The sequence below is a fragment of the Camelus ferus genome, chromosome 21, assembly GCF_009834535.1.
Source record: "Camelus ferus isolate YT-003-E chromosome 21, BCGSAC_Cfer_1.0, whole genome shotgun sequence".
NCBI lineage: Eukaryota > Metazoa > Chordata > Mammalia > Artiodactyla > Camelidae > Camelus > Camelus ferus.
In genome coordinates, this window is record NC_045716.1 from 26,015,331 (window position 1) to 26,033,511 (window position 18,181).

At 54.2% G+C, this 18,181-nt stretch overlaps 1 protein-coding gene across 2 annotated transcripts; it reads left to right on the plus strand.

The window, feature by feature from the left end:
• The first annotated feature begins 3,303 nt into the window (after positions 1–3,303).
• Positions 3,304–17,864, plus strand: GJA5 (gap junction protein alpha 5). Of its 2 annotated transcripts, XM_032464444.1 has the most exons (3): positions 3,321–3,453; positions 8,537–8,703; positions 15,712–17,864. In XM_032464444.1, exon 3 carries the CDS (start codon positions 15,744–15,746, stop codon positions 16,818–16,820), a length of 1,077 nt encoding a protein of 358 aa, XP_032320335.1. In that variant the 5' UTR covers positions 3,321–3,453; positions 8,537–8,703; positions 15,712–15,743; the 3' UTR covers positions 16,821–17,864. The 2 variants fall into 2 exon arrangements, with proteins under 2 accessions (XP_014407131.2, XP_032320335.1); XM_014551645.2 differs by lacking the exon at positions 8,537–8,703 and having other exon boundaries at positions 3,304–3,453.
• The last annotated feature ends 317 nt before the right edge of the window (positions 17,865–18,181 follow it).

Below are 18,181 nucleotides of genomic sequence, written 5' to 3' on the forward strand. Positions count from 1 at the left end.
CTGGGCCCATAGGTGTGGCCAGTGAATGCTCGTCCAGGAGACGCTGACACATGGCTCGGGTGATCTTTCCAAGGTCACTTTCTGTCTTTTCCTCTCCAAGTACAAGTACAATAATGTGAAGCATGCCTATCACAAAGCCCAGCACATAGTAAATTTTTTTTTTTAAGTAGTTCCGGGTTTAACTGCAGTCTTTTTTGGGGGTGGAGGGTGGGGGAGGTAATTCAGTATATTTATTTGATTTTTTTTAATGGAGGTACTGGAGATCGAACCCAGGACCTCATGCATGCTAAGCACGCGCTCTACCACTGAGCTCTATCCTCCCCCCGAGTAAATGTTGAATGAAGTCCACTTTGTCATCCCAGTTGCAAAGCCTTTCCTTACAGGCATTATACCCATTCTTTGACCAGATTTTGCTTCTTCTCTAAATCCCCACTGAGTTCTCCACGTGCTGTGGATCACAGACCTCAGCACCTCCTTCTAAGACCCTGTCTGAAGCTGAACGTGAGAATCCAGGGGTGGACAGGACAGAGCCTTAGTTCCCCCACTGGCTCTTGGCCCTACACCTCCTTTTCTGGGCCATCAGGCATCTGCTCATGGCACCCTTCTTAGACGTGTGTGGACAGCCAGACTCAGCCCCTTGAGACCGTCTCCCTGGATACATAACCCAGATGACGTTTTCCCATCTTTTGCCAGAGTCCTTACCTAAGACAGGGAGGGACCCAGGTGAGGAATGAATTGCCAAAGTGGCTTAGTTTGGGGCCATCAAAATACACTCTGTCCTGATGCCCTCGTGAGCAGAGCACCTGGCTGGAGAGCTGCTCGACTTCGCTGAGTTGGAACGACCCGAGTTTAAGAACTGTCTGCTCCCAGCCCTGACCCGGACTTCCTGGGTCACCTGTAGCAGCCCGTGCAGGTTCTTCACAGCGTTATTTCTCTACCTGCCTAGGAGAGCGGGACCATTTACCTTCTGGGCCCTGTGCTCGCTCTAGGATCACAGGTGTGCCTACATCACGGCAATTCTTCCCTTCTGGGCACTCAGAGGAGAATGGCATTGTCTCTTCTTCCCCAGCCTCACCCTCTGCCAGGCCTCCTTAGACAGCCAGTGATCTAGGAATCCACGTGCCACTAAACTTCCCCACTCTCAGATTATCTTTCAACTGAGATTTACAGGTTCTTTGACTGGCTGTCTCCTGGCTGGAGATAATAAGGTACATCCAGGAACCACCAGCCTTTTCGAGTGACTGGGACGTACATGCCTGGGCGTATATCTGGAGGGAACTCTAATTTGAAAAGATACATGTACCCCAGTGTTCATAGCAGCACTGTTTAGAACAGCCAAGACGCGGAAGCAACCGAAACGTCCATCAACAGATGACTGCATAAAGAAGATGTAGTGTATAGATACACACACACACACACACACACACACAGAGAATGGAATAGTACTCAGTCATAAATAAGAATGAAATAATACCATTTGCAGCAACATGGATGGATCTGGAAATTATCATACTAAGTGAAGTAAGTCAGAAAGAGAAAGAAAAATGCCACAAGACATCACTTATATGTGGAAAAATGACACAAATGAACTTATCTGCAAAACAGAAACAGACTCACAGACACAGAAAATAAATTCATGGCTGCGGGGTGGGGGGAGGACAGGCAGGAGGAGACAGGTACTGCACCGCACTGTATTTTGCAGTCACATCCACAGCACTTACCACGTACCAGACGCTGTTCCCCCACGTGCCTCACACGCACTCGTTAGCCCTCATGACAATCATAGGAGGTAGTTATTCTTATCCCCAATTTACAGTTGAGGGAACTGAGAGGTAGAGAGTTTATGTTAACTTGCCAAATGTCAAAAACAGCTAGTAAGTGGTAGAGTCAGGGTTCGGACCCAGACGGGCTGGCCCCAGCATGTGCTCTGAGGTTACGGAGGAAAAGGCTGGGGGAATGCTGGCTAAGGCTTCAAGAGTCCTGGGTTTGCTTTCAACAGGGCTGCTGCCTCCCTGGACACAGGAAATTTGACCCCGTGTCCTTTCCCCTCTTGCTGATTCTAAGCTGATTCACCCATGAAAAAATATTACTCACTAAAGAAACAAATAGTTTTGCAAGATGGAGTATTTGTGAGTGGTGCTATATGTGAAGGTGAGGATGGGAGCGAAGGAGTGGCTCTGGGTTCTGGTCCTGCCTCAGCCACCTGCTTTACTGTGTGCGACATCGACAAGCGGCCTTGAGTCTTGGGGCCTCAGTTTTCCTGGCTGTCCCAGACGATCTCTGGGGACTTTTTCTGGCACTCACAGTCTGTGGGCTTTTGGTCACTGGTTGGTGTGGTTTTGGTCCGCTCGTGGTAACCTCTGCCGTTGACATTTCTCAGGCTCCACTGGGTCCATGGCTAAGCACGAAAGGTACGGAGTTGAGAAGAGGGGACTTGGCGGAACAGACGCCTCACAGAACTTGCTGCGCTGTGCGATCTAACAAGGGACAGCCTCACTTCCATCGGCCCAGTTCCAGCCAGGAGACCCGCATGCTTTGGTGGAAAGAGTGAAGAGGGAAGCCTTCTAATCTGGCCTCTCCCACTGCCTCACAGGGTCTCCGTGGTCACTTGACTTGCTTTCTCTGAACCTCAGTTTCCTCAGATGTGAAACGTAGAAAGGCCACCTTGTAGAGCTGGACCCTGGACTGATTATGTACAATAACAATGGTGTGTCCCTGTGTGTCTCAGCGCTAGCCCGGGGCCTGGCTCACAGGAGGAGGGGGGCGAGTGCGGTCCTGGGCGGCGGGGACGCCTTCTCCCTGTCCTCTGCAGCTTCCGGGTCACCCTCGGTGTCTGTTCTGGGTGCTCGTGGTGGTGACTTGTGAGACCGTGTTTTCTGCGCTAGCCAGCGCTCAGCTCACGGATGTGGACACGGCAGAAATCCCCCGAAGACTTGTTCCATGAACGAGCACTCTTTTTCCTGATGACGGGAAAAGGATGGGGAAGAGGGATCTCCCGGGTCGTGCCCATGTCCCTGCTGATGCCCCAGGACAGCCCTGGGCTGAGGAGCCCGAGGAGGCTCGGCAGAGGGTGGGCAGGCGAAGCCGAGGGAGGCGGTCGGAGGGAGAGGACCCGGGGAGGGCTGCGGGGGCGGGAGGGCTCGGGCTCGGTCCCCTGCGGGGGAGCGTGGTGAGGAGAGGCTGCAAGGAGGTAGGGGGAGAAAACTTTTTAAGTGAGCCAAGATTCTAAGAGCACAAAAGAGGGGCGGGGGAGGGAGGGATCCCGAGGGGGAAGGGGGAGGAGAGAGAAAGAGTAGGAAGGAGTGGGCGGAGGGAGGGTGACAGATACGATTGAAAAGAGGGTGGAAGAGGAGCAACTGACAGGCTCAAGAGCAGGAGGAGTGGGCAGCTGGGGACGAGGAGCCAGAGGGCCACGGAGCCGACGGAAACTCCAGGCAGGAGGGAGAGAGGAAGGTAAGGGGAAACTTGAATTTTAAGAGATAAAACCACCGGTTGATGCGAAAGAGCCAGAGAGAAAGCCTTGAATTCCAGGCTGGGTAACAGCAAAGCTTTCTCTGCACCTGTGGATTTATTCCCTACGCCTCTCACCGTTCCCTGTGACGGATGAGGTCTGGGAATATTAAAGGGGAGGCGTATGAAGCAGCAGATGAACCGCTCACTTGGTTTAGAAGGAGCTGTGGAAACATGAGAGCACGGCCCTTGCGGTCCGTCCACCTCTCACGGAGTCACTGCACTCCAGGGGCATCTCACGAACAGGACACCAGTCCATTTCCAAGCATTTCTGCTAAGATGGAATTGGCCCTTTAAAAACCAAAACCATCACTGTTTTATGATGCTTCCTCTGGGCTTGGAATCTTTTCTGAAATGCTTTCCACAGCATCTAGGAGAATGTTTTGATTTTTTTCCCCCTAAGGCATGTTGGATGGTTTAAAAATATTCCTGCAGCGTGTCACGTCGCACTGCACATGTGAGCGATCTGGCCACTCACTGTTGGAGAAAAGAGGCTGGTGAGACCCTGCGAGGATGCCCGAAAGAGGGACCCAGACGGCGCAGGGCTCCTTCCTCCCGGGCGCAGGGCAGGAAGGTCTCTGTCAGCGCCTCACTCTCTCTGCTGAGCTTGTGGTAAAAGACGCCGGACTCAGGGGCCGAGGGACCTGGGTTCCGGTGCACCCAGGGGCTGTGTGACCTGGGGCTAGACAGTCCCCCCTTCTGGGCCTCCGTTTCCTCATCTATCAGATGAAAAGCACGAAGTAGCAGGAGCCCTCTGGTTCTGTCAGCAGTGACCTTGTACAAGGCTGAGGCTCCTCAGGCGCCAGCACAGCTCAGAACCACTGAAAAGGAAGCTTGACGCAGGATCACAGCCTTTGTTCAGTGTTCCCCTTATCCCGCCTCTCGCACCCCCTCATAATGGAGGGACTCCCGATTCTGAGTTCTCAGCATCTTCCTGGACTGTTTGGCGAACCTGGCTTGGGCCCACTGGGTCCGACTGGCCTGAGAGAAGGACGGGTGGTGTGGGGAGCACGGGGCAGGCAGGCAGGCGGGGGGCCTGGGAGAAGCCCAGCCACACGGAACAGAGGAGAGGCCGAGGCCGCCTGCACCTGCCTGGCATGGAGGGCTCTTGGCTGGGGGCGCCAGCTGGCGTTCAGAGGCACCCCAGCCGGACTCACATCCTCCGGCCAAGGGGGCTCCATCTCTTCCACCCAGTGACCCTGGGTCACAGCCCAGCCCAGCCCCTGACTCACAGCTCTCCAGGGACAGTTCTGAACTTTCCACCCTCCTGCCAGGTTCCCCGGGGGCGGCATTGCTGTTGGGAGTCTGGCCCCCTCGCTGTCCTTCCAAGCCTTTCCCTCTCTCAGCAGCTGCCAGGGAGCAGTCCCAGCGACCACAGCATGCGTGGCAGGCACCCCCGGGACGGGCACCCCCTCTCCCGCACAGATGAAGTTCAGAGTCACGGCAGTAACGCTGTCGTGCTGCCCTGCTTGGCCGCTGCCTCCCCAGAGATGTTCTTGCTGGGCTGTTGAGACTGGTCGCCATTCTTACCTCCAGCTGCCTCCCTCCCGCCCCCTCCAGGTGCTGCCCCAGAGCTCTAGGCCATTAGAACTGGAGGAGGTTTCCAGAATGCCAGGCCAACCTCTTCTTTGACAGATAAGGCAAACCCAGCCTAGAAGAGGGACGTGACTTGTTGGAGGCGACACCGTGCTTTGGGCCAGTTCAGCTGGGAGGACACCCCGCTCTGTGCACTCTCACCTCGGTCCCTTCTGCCTGCCGTCCTCGCCGCTGTGTTCTGAGCTTCTGTTTCTCCCCAAGCCTCCCTGCTTCTTGCAAGTACACATGTCTGCGGTCCTGTCTTCCGGCAGGGACACCACCTGCCCACCTGCCCCTCCTCACTTCCGCTGGCTGCTGGGGATGCGGGGCACAGGCAGGGGAAGGTTCTGGGCTACCACCGTGCAGCCTGGCCTCTTCGGTGCTGACTCATCCCACCTCTGGGCCCAGCCAGTTAAAACAGGACAGGGAGACTGTCTGTGTGGCTCAGTAGGGACAAGAGCTAGAAGACTTGCCGACCCCCCCAGGGCCAGGGAGACCTGCGGCCCAGGCTCTGCCCTCTGTCCCAGGAAAGACCTCGCCCCCCGGGGGTGAGCTGGCCCCACCCGGGCTCAAGGGTTGAACTGACCCAAAGGCAGAGATGCCCGCTTTTCCAGGAAAGCTCCGGTCCCCTAGGCTGACTCCTGTTCTATGGTCAGAAGCTGCTGGCTCCTGGCAAATGACAGCTTGACTCCGCTTTGTGAATCAGCAAGTCGTGGGCAAGACAGATTCAGCCTTTAATAGTCCACTCACCTTCGTAAGGAAAGGGGGTCAGGAGGCCTCAGAGTCAGAGGTCTTGAAATACTGCCGAGGGATCCTGGAGTTTATCGGATTCAGGGCCCAGGCAGCAGGCAGGGCCTGGGCACCTGGACTCACGTTCGGGTTAGAGGTTCAGCTGCGTAAACCTGGGGGAAATTATTTCGTGTCTCTGATCCTCAGTCTCTTCTTCTGCTAAAGAGATTAATAAATACCTTCCTTGCAAAGTTTTATGAAGATTAGATAAGACAATGCATTTTAAATGGCCGTCACATAGTAGGTGCTCAAAGAACAACAGAGTAACCGAGCAGAGTCCGGGCCACCTGGCCCTCAGCCCAGGTCCCTTGGAATTGAGTCTCATTGATGCAAAGGACTTTCCGCCGCGAAGGCTCCCCCGATGTGAAATTCCGAGAGGGTACTGCTTGGTTTTTATGACCACAGATTTTCTTTTTTCTGGGATGACTTATGCTGACCTCTAAGCTGGGAGTCAGAAAACCTGGATTTGCCTCTTGGCTTTGCCCCTAATTCGCTGTACTATGACAACTGGGTGAGTCGCAACCTCCCCAGATGTTCCACCTGAGAGCTGGAAGGAAGGGCCTGAGCACCCCGCCAGCTCGACCACTTTGTTTTACACACAAGTGGGTGGGGGCTCAGGGAGGGGGAGTGTCTGGTCTAGAGTCACAAAGAGATAGCTGGAACCAGAAAGAGTGTCTTCATGATTCAGAACTCCCAGAGAGGGCAGATGTGGTTGGGGTCAGGACGCCTCTTCTCCTTGGATCACAGAGCAGACAACCTCCTATTTCTCTTCTGAGTAGAACTGAGCCAGCTTCCAGCCTACCCTGGTGGATGTGCCCTTGGACTAGGGACCCGACTCCATGGAGCTGTGGCTCCACAGAGGGAAGGAGTCACACGAGGCACACAGTTTATAATGTGGACACGTACAGAGTCCATCTCCAGGCCCCAGCGCCTGAGTCACAGGAAGGTTCGGGAGCAGACTGGTCCGATTAGAAGACCGAGAGGGGCCCGACTGTAGCAGGACCCCAGCCCTCCCGTCCTCGCCACCCCGGCCTCTCCTCTCCATGCCTAGTGCAGTAACTGATTCATAGTCCAGTTACTATCCTTCCCACCTCCCCCCACTCTGCTCGCCCCCGCCCCCAGCCGGTGGCACGTGGCAGGTGCCCCTGGGTCCCTCCCAGCAGCCGGCGGCCTCTCAAATGCTGCATCGAGCTGACAGCTGGATCATGTTTGGGAGGAGTTTTGACTGGAAGTGGCAGAAAAAGAAAAGAAGGAACTAACATAATTGAGTGTCTACTATGTGCCAGAGTGTTCTAGACGCTTCCACCTACTCACGTGCTATTTCAGTCCCTGAGTAAACACCACCTCTTTTAGATGAGGAGGAAACTGAGAGGCTGTGACTTGCCTATGGTCATACAACCAGAGCGCGATGGAGGCAGGTTCCTCAGGAACCAGGAGCCCCACCACCTAACTGTTTCTGTCCCCAGGGCTCTTGTTGTGATCTGACACGGGTGGCGCGCCTGCGCCTGTCGTCTGGCCAGCCGAGAACCGGCAGGAGCCACTGCTGCAGCCAAGAGCACTTACTGGCTAAAAAAGGAAATAACTTTCTATATGTGAATTCCGGCCAAATGGTGGCAGATGCTGGGGAGTCTGGGAATCCTGACCGCTGGGGGCCGAGGGCCTCGATGCAATCATTAATTCTAGGAACAGCATATGCAAGGGGTGGCTGGCCAACCAGCCAGAGGCAGAGAGGAAAGCCCCGGCCTCTTTTGGGAAAGTGGGAAAAGCCCTCCTCGGGGAGTTAAGACGTGGGCGCTCTGGGCACAGGGTTGTCACCAGTTGGCAGTCCTGGCAGTCCTCGGGGCCTCTTTGCTTTCCTTTCCCTTTTAGAGACACAGAGAGAAGGCGGGCCTTGGCATCAGGCTGACCAGGTTCAAGTCCCTTAGGCAGCATTTGCTACCTGTGTGACTTTGCAGAAGCAATCAAACCTCCAAGCTGCGGTTCTCTCCGCTGTGCAGTGGGATACGGCAGCCCCACCAGGGTTCCACCACCAGGGTCGGGAAGTAACGTTAACGTCACGTCAGGGGTAGGAAGTACAGCTGCGGCACGCCGCCGGCTTGGAAAGCGCTCAGCGCATTGATGATGTTCCTACCGTTACGTGACTTCCCGGCCCCTCGTCTTCCTGTACAGAAATGAGGGGTTGAGTCTGACTAATCTCTAAAGCCCTTCAGCTCTCCTGTGCTATGAATCAATGACAAGATATTGGCAGTAAAGCATTTCATAAATATAATTTTCATTAATAACTGCATGCGTGTTAAGGAGCCCCTTCAAGGTAACGAATACTCTCCCAATATTTCATTGTAATTGAATATCTCCGCTTGCCACCCCCTCCCATCCACTCCTTGTAAATATTTCTTCTAACATCTTAAGAAGAAAATTACTTATCCTAGCATAATTCTCTGTCTCCACTCTGCCTGCTCCCTTCTACCTCTTTGGCTTTGAAACAACTGTCCGCCGGCAGGATCTCTGTGTGGACTGCTCTGTCCTTGCCAGAACGAAATAATTACATTTAAAGAGGAGTTAATCATCTGCCCTTGGCTGGAGGAGGAGGAAGACTAAAGTGACTCTTGATCTCCCCCATCTGTCTCCCTCTCTCCTCTCGGGCTCCCTCTCCCCTCTGCAGGGATCAAGGTTCAGGGGTGCAGACCCCCCGGCTGGACTTCTAGTTCTGAGAAAGCTGCCCACACTGCCTGACTCGGTGGCTGTGGCTCCATCACACATCTGGTCATTTCCCTGAGGCTGAAGGAGCCACCCCAAACCTCAAGGAGGAAAAGAATGAATATTCTAAATGTAAGAATTGCCCCCAGACACTCACAGATCAGCTCCCTGTTCTAGCAGTTATCTCACAGACGCCCTGCGGCGGTCACTTTACGTGAGAGGCCAGCCTTGGACGAGTCAGAGAGGCGCTGAAGGCGACTTAGACAGAATCTAACCCAGCTCTTCAGGCAGGGGCATCGCTGTCAGAAAAGGCAGGAGCTGGGTTTGATGCCAACTTCACCGCTCGCTGGCAAGTCGCCCTCAAGTGGTCTTGCTCATGACAGCCTCTCTGAGCCCAGAGAAGAGGCGCGGGGCCAGCCCCTCCGTCCTCGGGTTGGTGTGGGACGCAAATGGGAAGATATATATCGAGAAACTTGTGGCGTGTCTAGCACGCAGAAAGGTCCCAACAAGTGTTAGGTTTTCTTATAATTATTACCGCCAGGCTTCAGGTTCTCTTCTTGTGTAACTCTGGGTAAACTGGAACACGGAGCGGAGACTCTCCCAGGATGATGAAGATGAATGAGGCAGCCGAGGGCCGAGACCACTCTGCCCCGCAGTTCTGCCTCTGTCCCTTCTAGGGTAAAACCACTGGGGTGAGGGAGAATTTGAAAAATATACATTAACGAATAAGCTACAGAGGAACCCTGAGACGACGGGTGTAGTTGGTGCTCGGACGCCTGCTGGGGCCCAGGAGCTCAGCAGACACTTTCGGGACTGGCCAGCGGCTGGGACGCCGGCCACGCTGAGGCGCCCTGCAGGCGGGGCCCCGGGGCCTTCTGCGGCGGAGCCGCCGGCGCTGGGAAGCGCGGGAGCCCCGCGCTTGCCGCAGCCCGCTGGGCGGTGCAAGGAGCCCAGCACGGCCCGGGGGATGGGTACTGTTAGTATGAATAACAGTCTTTACGGAGAACCAGAGATCTGTTTGATAGTCTCCAGAACATGTGTCATTGTCCAGAATTAGACACAGACTGTGCAGAATGGTCTTAAAATCTAATTTTGACAACGTCGGGTGAGCTCCCGCGGGAGCTGCGGGGAGGGGGCCGAGGCGGACCGGCCGCGGCGGCCAGGCCTCTGCCCCGCCCGGCGGAGGGCTTGCTCGGGGCATGGGAGGGCTCTGCGGCTCTCGTCTCCCTGGGGCTCGAGGGCACCGCGTCGTGCAGGTGCCTCCAGGCCAGCGCCCAGGGAGGTGCCTCTGTGGCATTAGGTGCTCGGAGTGATCTAAATGCCGTCATCCACCCGTTGTTGTTCTAGCTAAAAAGTACATCAAGCAGCTGGCAGGTGCTGGGCACGGTGTTAAGCACTGAGGGGAAAGAGAGGGTAGGGGGACTTCAGGGCGGAGGGTCGCTCATGAACGGATGTGGGGCTGGTCTGCAAGGAGCTCGGGGTTGAGCTGGAGAGAATACGTGGCTGGTAGAGCAAACGCTTCTGTGCGCGTGAAACCCTAGTGGCTTTACAGTCCAGCCCGAGGCCCAGCTGCCGACTTGGGAGAACACAGAAGTTGTTGTCAAATAGTATACTAGAACAGCTGTTATGTGTGGCTCCAGAGGACAGAACTAGAGCCAACAGAAGGAAGTGAATTTTCAAGGCATCCCCATCGTAGCTTCTGGCTCACTCGCAACACCTCTTCATGCTCGGGAAGACGAGGAGGGACGAGGGGGCAGTTTCAGCTGCATGCTGGTGGTCCCTGTCGCCTGCAGCCCACCCAGTTTACCTGCAGCCACTACTGAAGGACTGTTCCGAGCACTGTGACGGCCGAGTGTGGTGTCTCACACTCCCCGCCCTACTGCGGGGCTGTGTCGGAGTCGTGCAGTCTTACTGCCAGACCAAACTTCTTCCCAATCATTAAGAAAACACTTACGCACTGAGACAACCTGATACCATGAAAATATAAAGCAGAAGACAGGGCTGTGGACTTTGAGACGTCTACTGCCCGTCCGAGGGCAGACGTTGCGAAATCCTCGAGGGCAGGTGTCATGCCTGATTTTATTATTTCAGCAGATATCACTGAGTGCCTAGTATATGCCAGGCCCGGTCCCTCTTGGGTATTACCTTCAGTACCCAGAACAGTGGGAGCACATAGTAGGCGCTGAAAAAAACTACTTGCCGGTTGGCTGACAGACCAGAAGCTCTTGGAGAACAAGTGTAAGACAGTGTATGAGCCAGTGTGGGAGTGGATCCTCCCTGCGGGATGGTAATTTGGAGTCTTCAAAGTTCAGGAGACGTCGGAGGACTGAGATCACGCCTTACTTCCACCTCAATCTGTGGGGTCAGCAGAAGAGGCCCTGGCTATGAGCTTCTGTTAATTCGGGTCGCTCTAAATGGGTTTTCTGTAACAACACTGGCTGCACAGGGAGGCCACGGGGACAGCAGTAGAGAGGAGCACTGGGCTGGGCACGTGGACACCTGACGTTTGCTTCTAGCCACAGAATCCCTGAGCTGAAGGAGCAAGATGATTCCTAGTCACTGTGCACAAAACCTTTCCTTTGGCCCTTTCCCTCTTACCAAGTGCCATGCTACTACAAGACAAGTTCCCTGGTGACCTCTCCAAAGGTTTCCTTTGTCCCAGAGTATGACAGGGAATAAAGAACATGCATGCAATAGCCTATAACGAAAAATAATATGAAAAGGAATGTGTCTCTGTGTGTGTGTGTGTGCAGCTGAATCATGCCGTACACCAGAAATCAACACAACACTGCAGATAACTATACTTCAATGTAAAAAAAGGACATTCAGAGTTGGGGTGTTCCTCTCCGGGTTCTAGGGACCGCCTCTCCTTGCCTTGGGGATTTCAGAATTTGTTACCTTCTGGAAAGGGCTGTAGAACCCAGGGCTCCATGAAGGCCCAGGCTCAGCCCTGAACAAGGGTCCACCTCCTGCCACATGTCCCCGAGCCTCCTGTGTTTCCTTAACACACATTACACTTTACTGCAAGTATGTGTTTCATCTGCCCCTTAATTAGGGGAAGTAAAGGCAGCCAAGCCCAGCAAAGGCAAGGACGCCTTGCCTTTTAACTGCTGCATCTTCAGTGTCACCATCACAGAATGATGCCTGGTAACTGGTAGCTGCTCAATAAACGTATGAAGTGAATGAATGAAAGGGAATGACATCATAAGCAGAGAGAACATGAGGAGCCAAGATAGAGAGGTGAGAAACTGTAGGCCATACGCTCGTGTGTGGGGAGTTGTGGAGCTGAAGCATTGAGTGTGAAGGGAGCGGCAGGAATAGCTGGGGTGAGGCTGTGCTGTGGACGGTCTCGAGCAAGTTAACGAGTTTGGACTTTGTAAAAGGTAGGAAGTCAGTGAAGATCACAGATAAAGCAGTGGAGTATATTACCATTGTATTTGGCAGAATTTATTCATGGCATGGGCAGCTTCCTCTGCCCCTCCTAATCTACTTCCTGCCAAGAAACGGATAATAATCCAAAAAGTGTTTTATATGCCATCCACCCAGAAAACTCACTGAGGATCTAATCTGCAGGCTTCTTTGGCTGAGGTTGTGGGAGGCACAAAGGGATCCAGTGTAGCTGGGAAACTGACTTCAGCCTTTCCTATGATAAGCTGAGCAGCTGGCAATTTTAGGTTTCTCTGACCTTGATTGAGTTACCCAGGAAGTCACAAATGAGAGGTCTTTACCCTGATTTGGGGCTGCCCCGCCCCACACTTCAGCTAGTTTCTCTCGTTCCCTCCCCGTGAGGCGTCCTTCCTAAGACAGTCCGTCTTTCTGATCCTCTGCGACGTTCCTTCCTTGTCCTGCGCTTTGCCTCTTCCAGGTGGGGTTCCTTGGACCACAAGTGAGGGAGTCAGCAGTCAAGCCTCTTGGCAGCCAGACCAAAGCGTCACATTCTTTGCCTGGAACTATTTTTATACTTCCTGGGGGACTTGCAAGGAATGAGTGACAGAGTCAGAGACCAAGGAAAAAGTCTTCGGGGATTGAGGAGAGTTTGGAAGACTCGCCCCAAATCCTGGAAGAATATGACATGTGTTTCCCTCTTTCTCGTTGCTTCTTGTTTTACTTCCATTTCTCTTTCCCTCTGGCTTCCTCCCCTTCTGCTCTCCCATCTGTTTCTCTCTGCTCCTTTGTAAGGCACATCTCTCCACCTTCGACTTTCTCCTCCTCTCTCCTGCTCCCATTCTTGTTCTTTCCCACCACTTTCCTTGCTATTTTTCCTGTTCTTGTATTTTGAGCACCGTGCTGATGTATCACCTCACGACACTCTATGAGCTAAGCAATAGAATATCCACGTAGCCGGTGAGGAAATTGAGACACAGCTCCAGTAACTTCTCCAGGCTCAGCAGATCTTACCAGGGGTTCCACCCCCTCACCCCGGCCAGGCATCCACATTATCTATTTGTTTATTCATTTGCTTACTTACTCATTTATTTATTGAAGTCTAGTCAGTTTACAACGTCGTGTCAGTTTCTGGTGTACGGCGTAATATTTCAGTCACACGTATACATACATACATTCGCTTTCATATTCTTTTTCATTATAGGTTACTACAAGATATTGAATAGAGTTCCCTGTGCTGCACAGAAGAACTTAACAGGGATTTGACCAGCATTTAGCTGACCCCCAAACTGTCATCTCTTAACTGTTACAACAGAGTCTCTTTCTCTCCATTTCCAGCTCCCCCTTGTCATTCCCCTCTTTTTGCTCCTCTTCTCTCCCCACCTCTCTGCTTCTCTCCCTCCCTTCTCTCTGACACTCACCACATCCTGGTCTCTGTGTGTGTGGGGATGACCCTGAAGGTGCTGAACACTGTGCACGTGCCCAGAAGAGAAGACAGGCCATTCAAACTCTTATCTAATCAGCCATTTTCCTTTTGGGCAAACACTCCAGAATTTTCCACATTTGGAAGCTAGGGAGGGGCCCCTCCATCACGTGAGGAAAAGGGTAGATGTCTGATCACAAAGCAGAGGAAAGGCCTCAAGACCTGGAAGGGTATCTGACAGGGAGGGGAGCAGAGACAAGGCCCTTCTCACGGACCCGTGGACGCTCTCATTCCTGGGGACTCTGAGTGCTCTCAGGGCTGAGGAGCAGGGGGCTGGGAGAATTCAGCGCCAGGAGGCTGGTCTCTGTCAAGGTATCAACTCAGAAGCCAAAGCAGTGTGGACCGTGAAGTGTGGCACCCCTGCTCTGTCCTCCCTCATCTGCATAAAGACAGGAGCCAGGGGAGGGTAGGAGTCAGGGCCACACCGGGGTTTGAATGTGGCGGCCTCTAAGGTCCCATCAGAGTCTGAGGGTTCTGACTCCAGGAAGGGAATATCTGTGTTCGGTTCCCTCTTTCTCCTTTAGTCATCCTATTGATTAGCTACTGGCTGATTAAAGGCGTAAGCCACGGGGACGTTTCCTGCTCATCAGGTGAGATCTGAAGAGCCGATTCGGAAGCCTCGGCCACTGGTTGGTGTGTCTGGGATTCTCCGGGCGGCTTCAGACACCTTGGCTCATCACTTCTGTCCAGAGGCAGGAAGTCGTGGGGTGAAGAGGACTTTAAGCGAGGTTCCCTCTGTTGACTGGGGATGGAAAAATATTGTCTAGAGCACCCCCTCCAAATGAGACTCCTCTCCGCACCTCACAGACCAGAACTACCCGCAGCGCGGGCTGAGAAAGCAACAGGGGCCTGCTCACCCTGCTACTGGGACGCCAGCAAGGAACGGGGGGTTGGCTTGCCGCCAGACAGGAAACACCAGTGCCCGCGATCCCCTCCTCCATTCACTCAGCTAAGGCTTACTAAGCACCCTCTTTGGGCCAGATGACGACATGCAGAGGACAAGACAGTCCCTGTTCCTAAGGAGCTCCGACTGGAAGGACACCGATAGGCAGAGGATCACAAAACAAGGCAGGCAAGAGCTAGGAGAGGACTGAGTGTCCCCAGGGCCACCACAGAGCTGAAGACACTCAGTTTGAGGAAGCAGGGAGGGCCGGAGAAGCAATGACTGGGTTCAGTTTTGAGGGGTAAATAGGATTCAGTGAGGGGTGAGGGAGCATGGAGGGGGTGGCCGGGAGGAGGGCATTTGGGATCTTCTGAAACTTGGCGTGGCTGGACAGAACTAGGGACAGGCAGGGAACGAGGCCAAAGACGCGTGCAAGGACCTGATGAGGGAAGGTTCTGTATGGGCCTTAAAGGTTTGGAGCATGTATCCTGGATGTGAGGGGAGCAGGTTCGTGCGTGGGTGCCTCCTGTACGCAGGGCCGGTGAGCTGCAGGCTGGCACGGCTGCACCGCCACGAGGTGCTGCTCGGCGCTGCCAGCTGCTTACCCACTGGGGAGCCTGAGCTCACCTGCCCTCCTTTAGCTGGGGTGACCAAGCATGTTTCTATTTGCCACCTCCGGCAGAGCTGGTCCATGCTGGATGGTTCTGACTGGTAGAAAATGCTTCCCGAGGGACCAGACCTGCTGCTCCCACCCTCATTTTTCCCTCCTCCACCTAATTCTGCCACCTGACAGCCATTCAAACATACAGAACATACGAGCTGTGATTTTCAGCATCTCGCATACCTCCTCTCCTAGAACCCTCAGAATCCGCTGGTGTAGCTATTCCACCCCCATTTTACAGACAAGGAAACAGACTCGGTGGAGTAAGTGTCCGGAGTTGCATTTGCAGACTCCCCATCCTGTGCTCTTTCCGATTCTCCAGTGTTTCTCGGGTGCGGTCTTGGACCGCCTGCATCAGAATAGCCCAGGCTGCTTGCAGCAAATCCAGATTCCGGGGGGCCATCCCGGACCTCCGAAGCAGAGTCTCTGCAGGTAGCAGCACACAGTCCCCACTGTCACACACGCCTCAGCTGGTGTCTAGATCCGCTAAAGTGAGGGAACTGCGCTCTAATCTTGCTGGCATGACTACTTTGAGTCTTTCCTTTTTATTTTTGCTGGGGGTGGGGGAGGAGGCAGAGAGCTTTTTAAGTGAGTCTGAATTCTAAGCTGTGCTTTCTTAAGAACACATTTTGGTCAGGATCGGTGGAATTACAGAGTATGACTGGATTTTCCAGACTTCTGCAGAAGCATTCCTCTGTTTTTCTCTCTTTCTCTCTGCCCCCTTTGCAGGAGTCTTGGTGTCTGTCTTCTCCTGGGCCAAGATGGGTGACTGGAGCTTCCTGGGCGAGTTCCTGGAGGAAGTGCACAAGCACTCCACAGTGATCGGCAAGGTCTGGCTCACCGTCCTCTTCATTTTCCGCATGCTGGTGCTGGGCACGGCTGCCGAGTCATCCTGGGGGGATGAGCAGGCTGATTTCCAGTGTGACACGATTCAGCCCGGCTGCGAGAACGTCTGCTACGACCAAGCCTTCCCCATCTCGCACATCCGCTACTGGGTGCTGCAGATCATCTTCGTGTCCACGCCGTCCCTGGTGTACATGGGCCACGCCATGCACACGGTGCGCGTGCAGGAGAAGCGGAAGCTACGCGAGGCCGAGAGGGCCAAGGAGGTTCCGGGCGCCGGCTCTTACCAGTACCCAGTGGCCGAGAAGACAGAGCTGTCCTGCTGGGAAGAAGTGAATGGAAGGATCGTCCTCCAGGGAACCCTGCTCAACACCTACGTCTGCAGCATCCTGATCCGCACCACCATGGAGGTGGCCTTCATTGTGGGCCAGTACCTCCTCTATGGGATCTTCCTGGACACTCTGCATGTCTGCCGCAGGAGTCCCTGCCCCCATCCCGTCAACTGTTATGTGTCCCGACCCACAGAGAAGAACGTCTTCATCGTCTTTATGCTGGCTGTGGCTGGACTGTCCCTTTTCCTCAGCCTTGCTGAACTCTACCACTTGGGCTGGAAAAAGATCAGACAGCAGTTTGTCAAGTCCCGGCAGGGCATGGCTGAGTGCCAGCTTCCCAGCCCTGCTGCTGGCATGGTCCAGAGCTGCACGCCACCCCCCGACTTCAATCAGTGCCTGGAGAATGGCCCGGCGGGGAAATTTTTCAGTCCATTCAGTAACAAGATGGCCTCCCAGCAGAACACAGACAACCTGGCCACCGAGCAGGTGCGAGGCCAGGAGCAGATCCCTGGAGAAGGTTTCATTCACATCCGATATGCCCAGAAGCCTGAGGTACCCAACGGAGGCTCCCCGGGGCATCGCCTCCCCCATGGCTACCAGAGCGACAAACGCCGTCTCAGCAAGGCCAGCAGCAAGGCCAGGTCGGATGACCTATCAGTGTGACCATCCAGGGTGGGGGGACCAGGACCAGCTGGGAACAAACGAGGCTCAGAGAGGGAAGATGTGTCCCTTCTGACCCCAGCTCTCCCATTCTCATCACTGCTCTGCTCCTTCTGGGCCCTGGGTCTCAATGGCATTGCTCATTTATTCCAGAAGGTATGACCAGGGCTTTGCGAGGTCTGTCAGAGACGTGGCTACGCACTCAGGTTGCTGTCCTTTCCCCATCCTCTACCCAGTACACTCAGTGAAGCCTTTCAGGTGACTCGGTGAATGGGACGGAGGAAGGGAAGAGGACCGTGGCAATTCTGGCTTGGGAGGGACATCCAGAGGGACAGGGTGACTCCCTACATAGCAGCCCCAGATCAGATGGGCTCTCCAAGTCCCTGTGGCTCCCTTGGCCTGGTCACCCTTCCTCCTGCAACGAAGGAGCCCAAAGTTTCCAGCCAATGGGAGTAAGAATCAAGGAACTTGCATTAGAAATGCTCTTGAATCTGTGGTCTCCTAGCACCATGCCTTGGCTTGGTGGTGAGGTCACCACTGGCTGCTCTTACCTCTACCCAGTCTTACTTAAAAAGAGGTCCTTGAACTTGACCAGCAGCCTCAACTTTACAAGTGCCTTGGTATCTTCCTCTGGCAAACTTCTCACCTTGGTGAATCTGAAGCCTTTCCTTCTGCCAGGGTGTACAACCAGCCCACGGGGGTGAAAATCTCCCCTGGGAAGTCACTGTGCACACGACTCCGCTGGAATTCCTGCCACCACATGCCGTCCTGCAGCTCTGTTACAGTTCAACCTGGTGACAGAAACCATCCCTTGCCTTCCTCCCTTGGCTGTTCATCCAGCGCTCCCCTAAAAATCTTATTGACCAGAATGCCCAAGAAGCTGTCGCCCTCTCTCAGAATCTGACCAGACCACCAGCCGTGGAGGCCAGTGGAATGGTCCCAGTTCTTATTAAAACAAAGAGGGCATTGTGCTTCTCAGATTCCCCTCGGGAAAAAATAATTCTGCTGTGAAGATAAAAATAAAAAAGAAGAGAAAATACTGGAAAATGCTTTTTCCTTCCTATTTATTCCCGTGCTGTCTGCCAACTTAGAGTGCCAAGAGGAAGTGTGATGACAACTGTGGAGGCCCCAGATCACTCCTTCCCCGGGGGATGCAGCAGGGAATCTCCGGCTCTCTTGGCAGGGTGCTTGTGCAAGAGCAGAGGGACTCCTGTGTGTCCCTGGTGCTCCTCAAGACACTGCGAAGAGCAGTGGGGACAGCAGGAAAGCCCTGCCTTGCCGGAGGCTGGCCTGGCTTCTCTATGCAGTGTGTCCGTAACGGGTGGTTGCCATTTTGGTTGAAGGTGAAGGATGATCAGAACTGG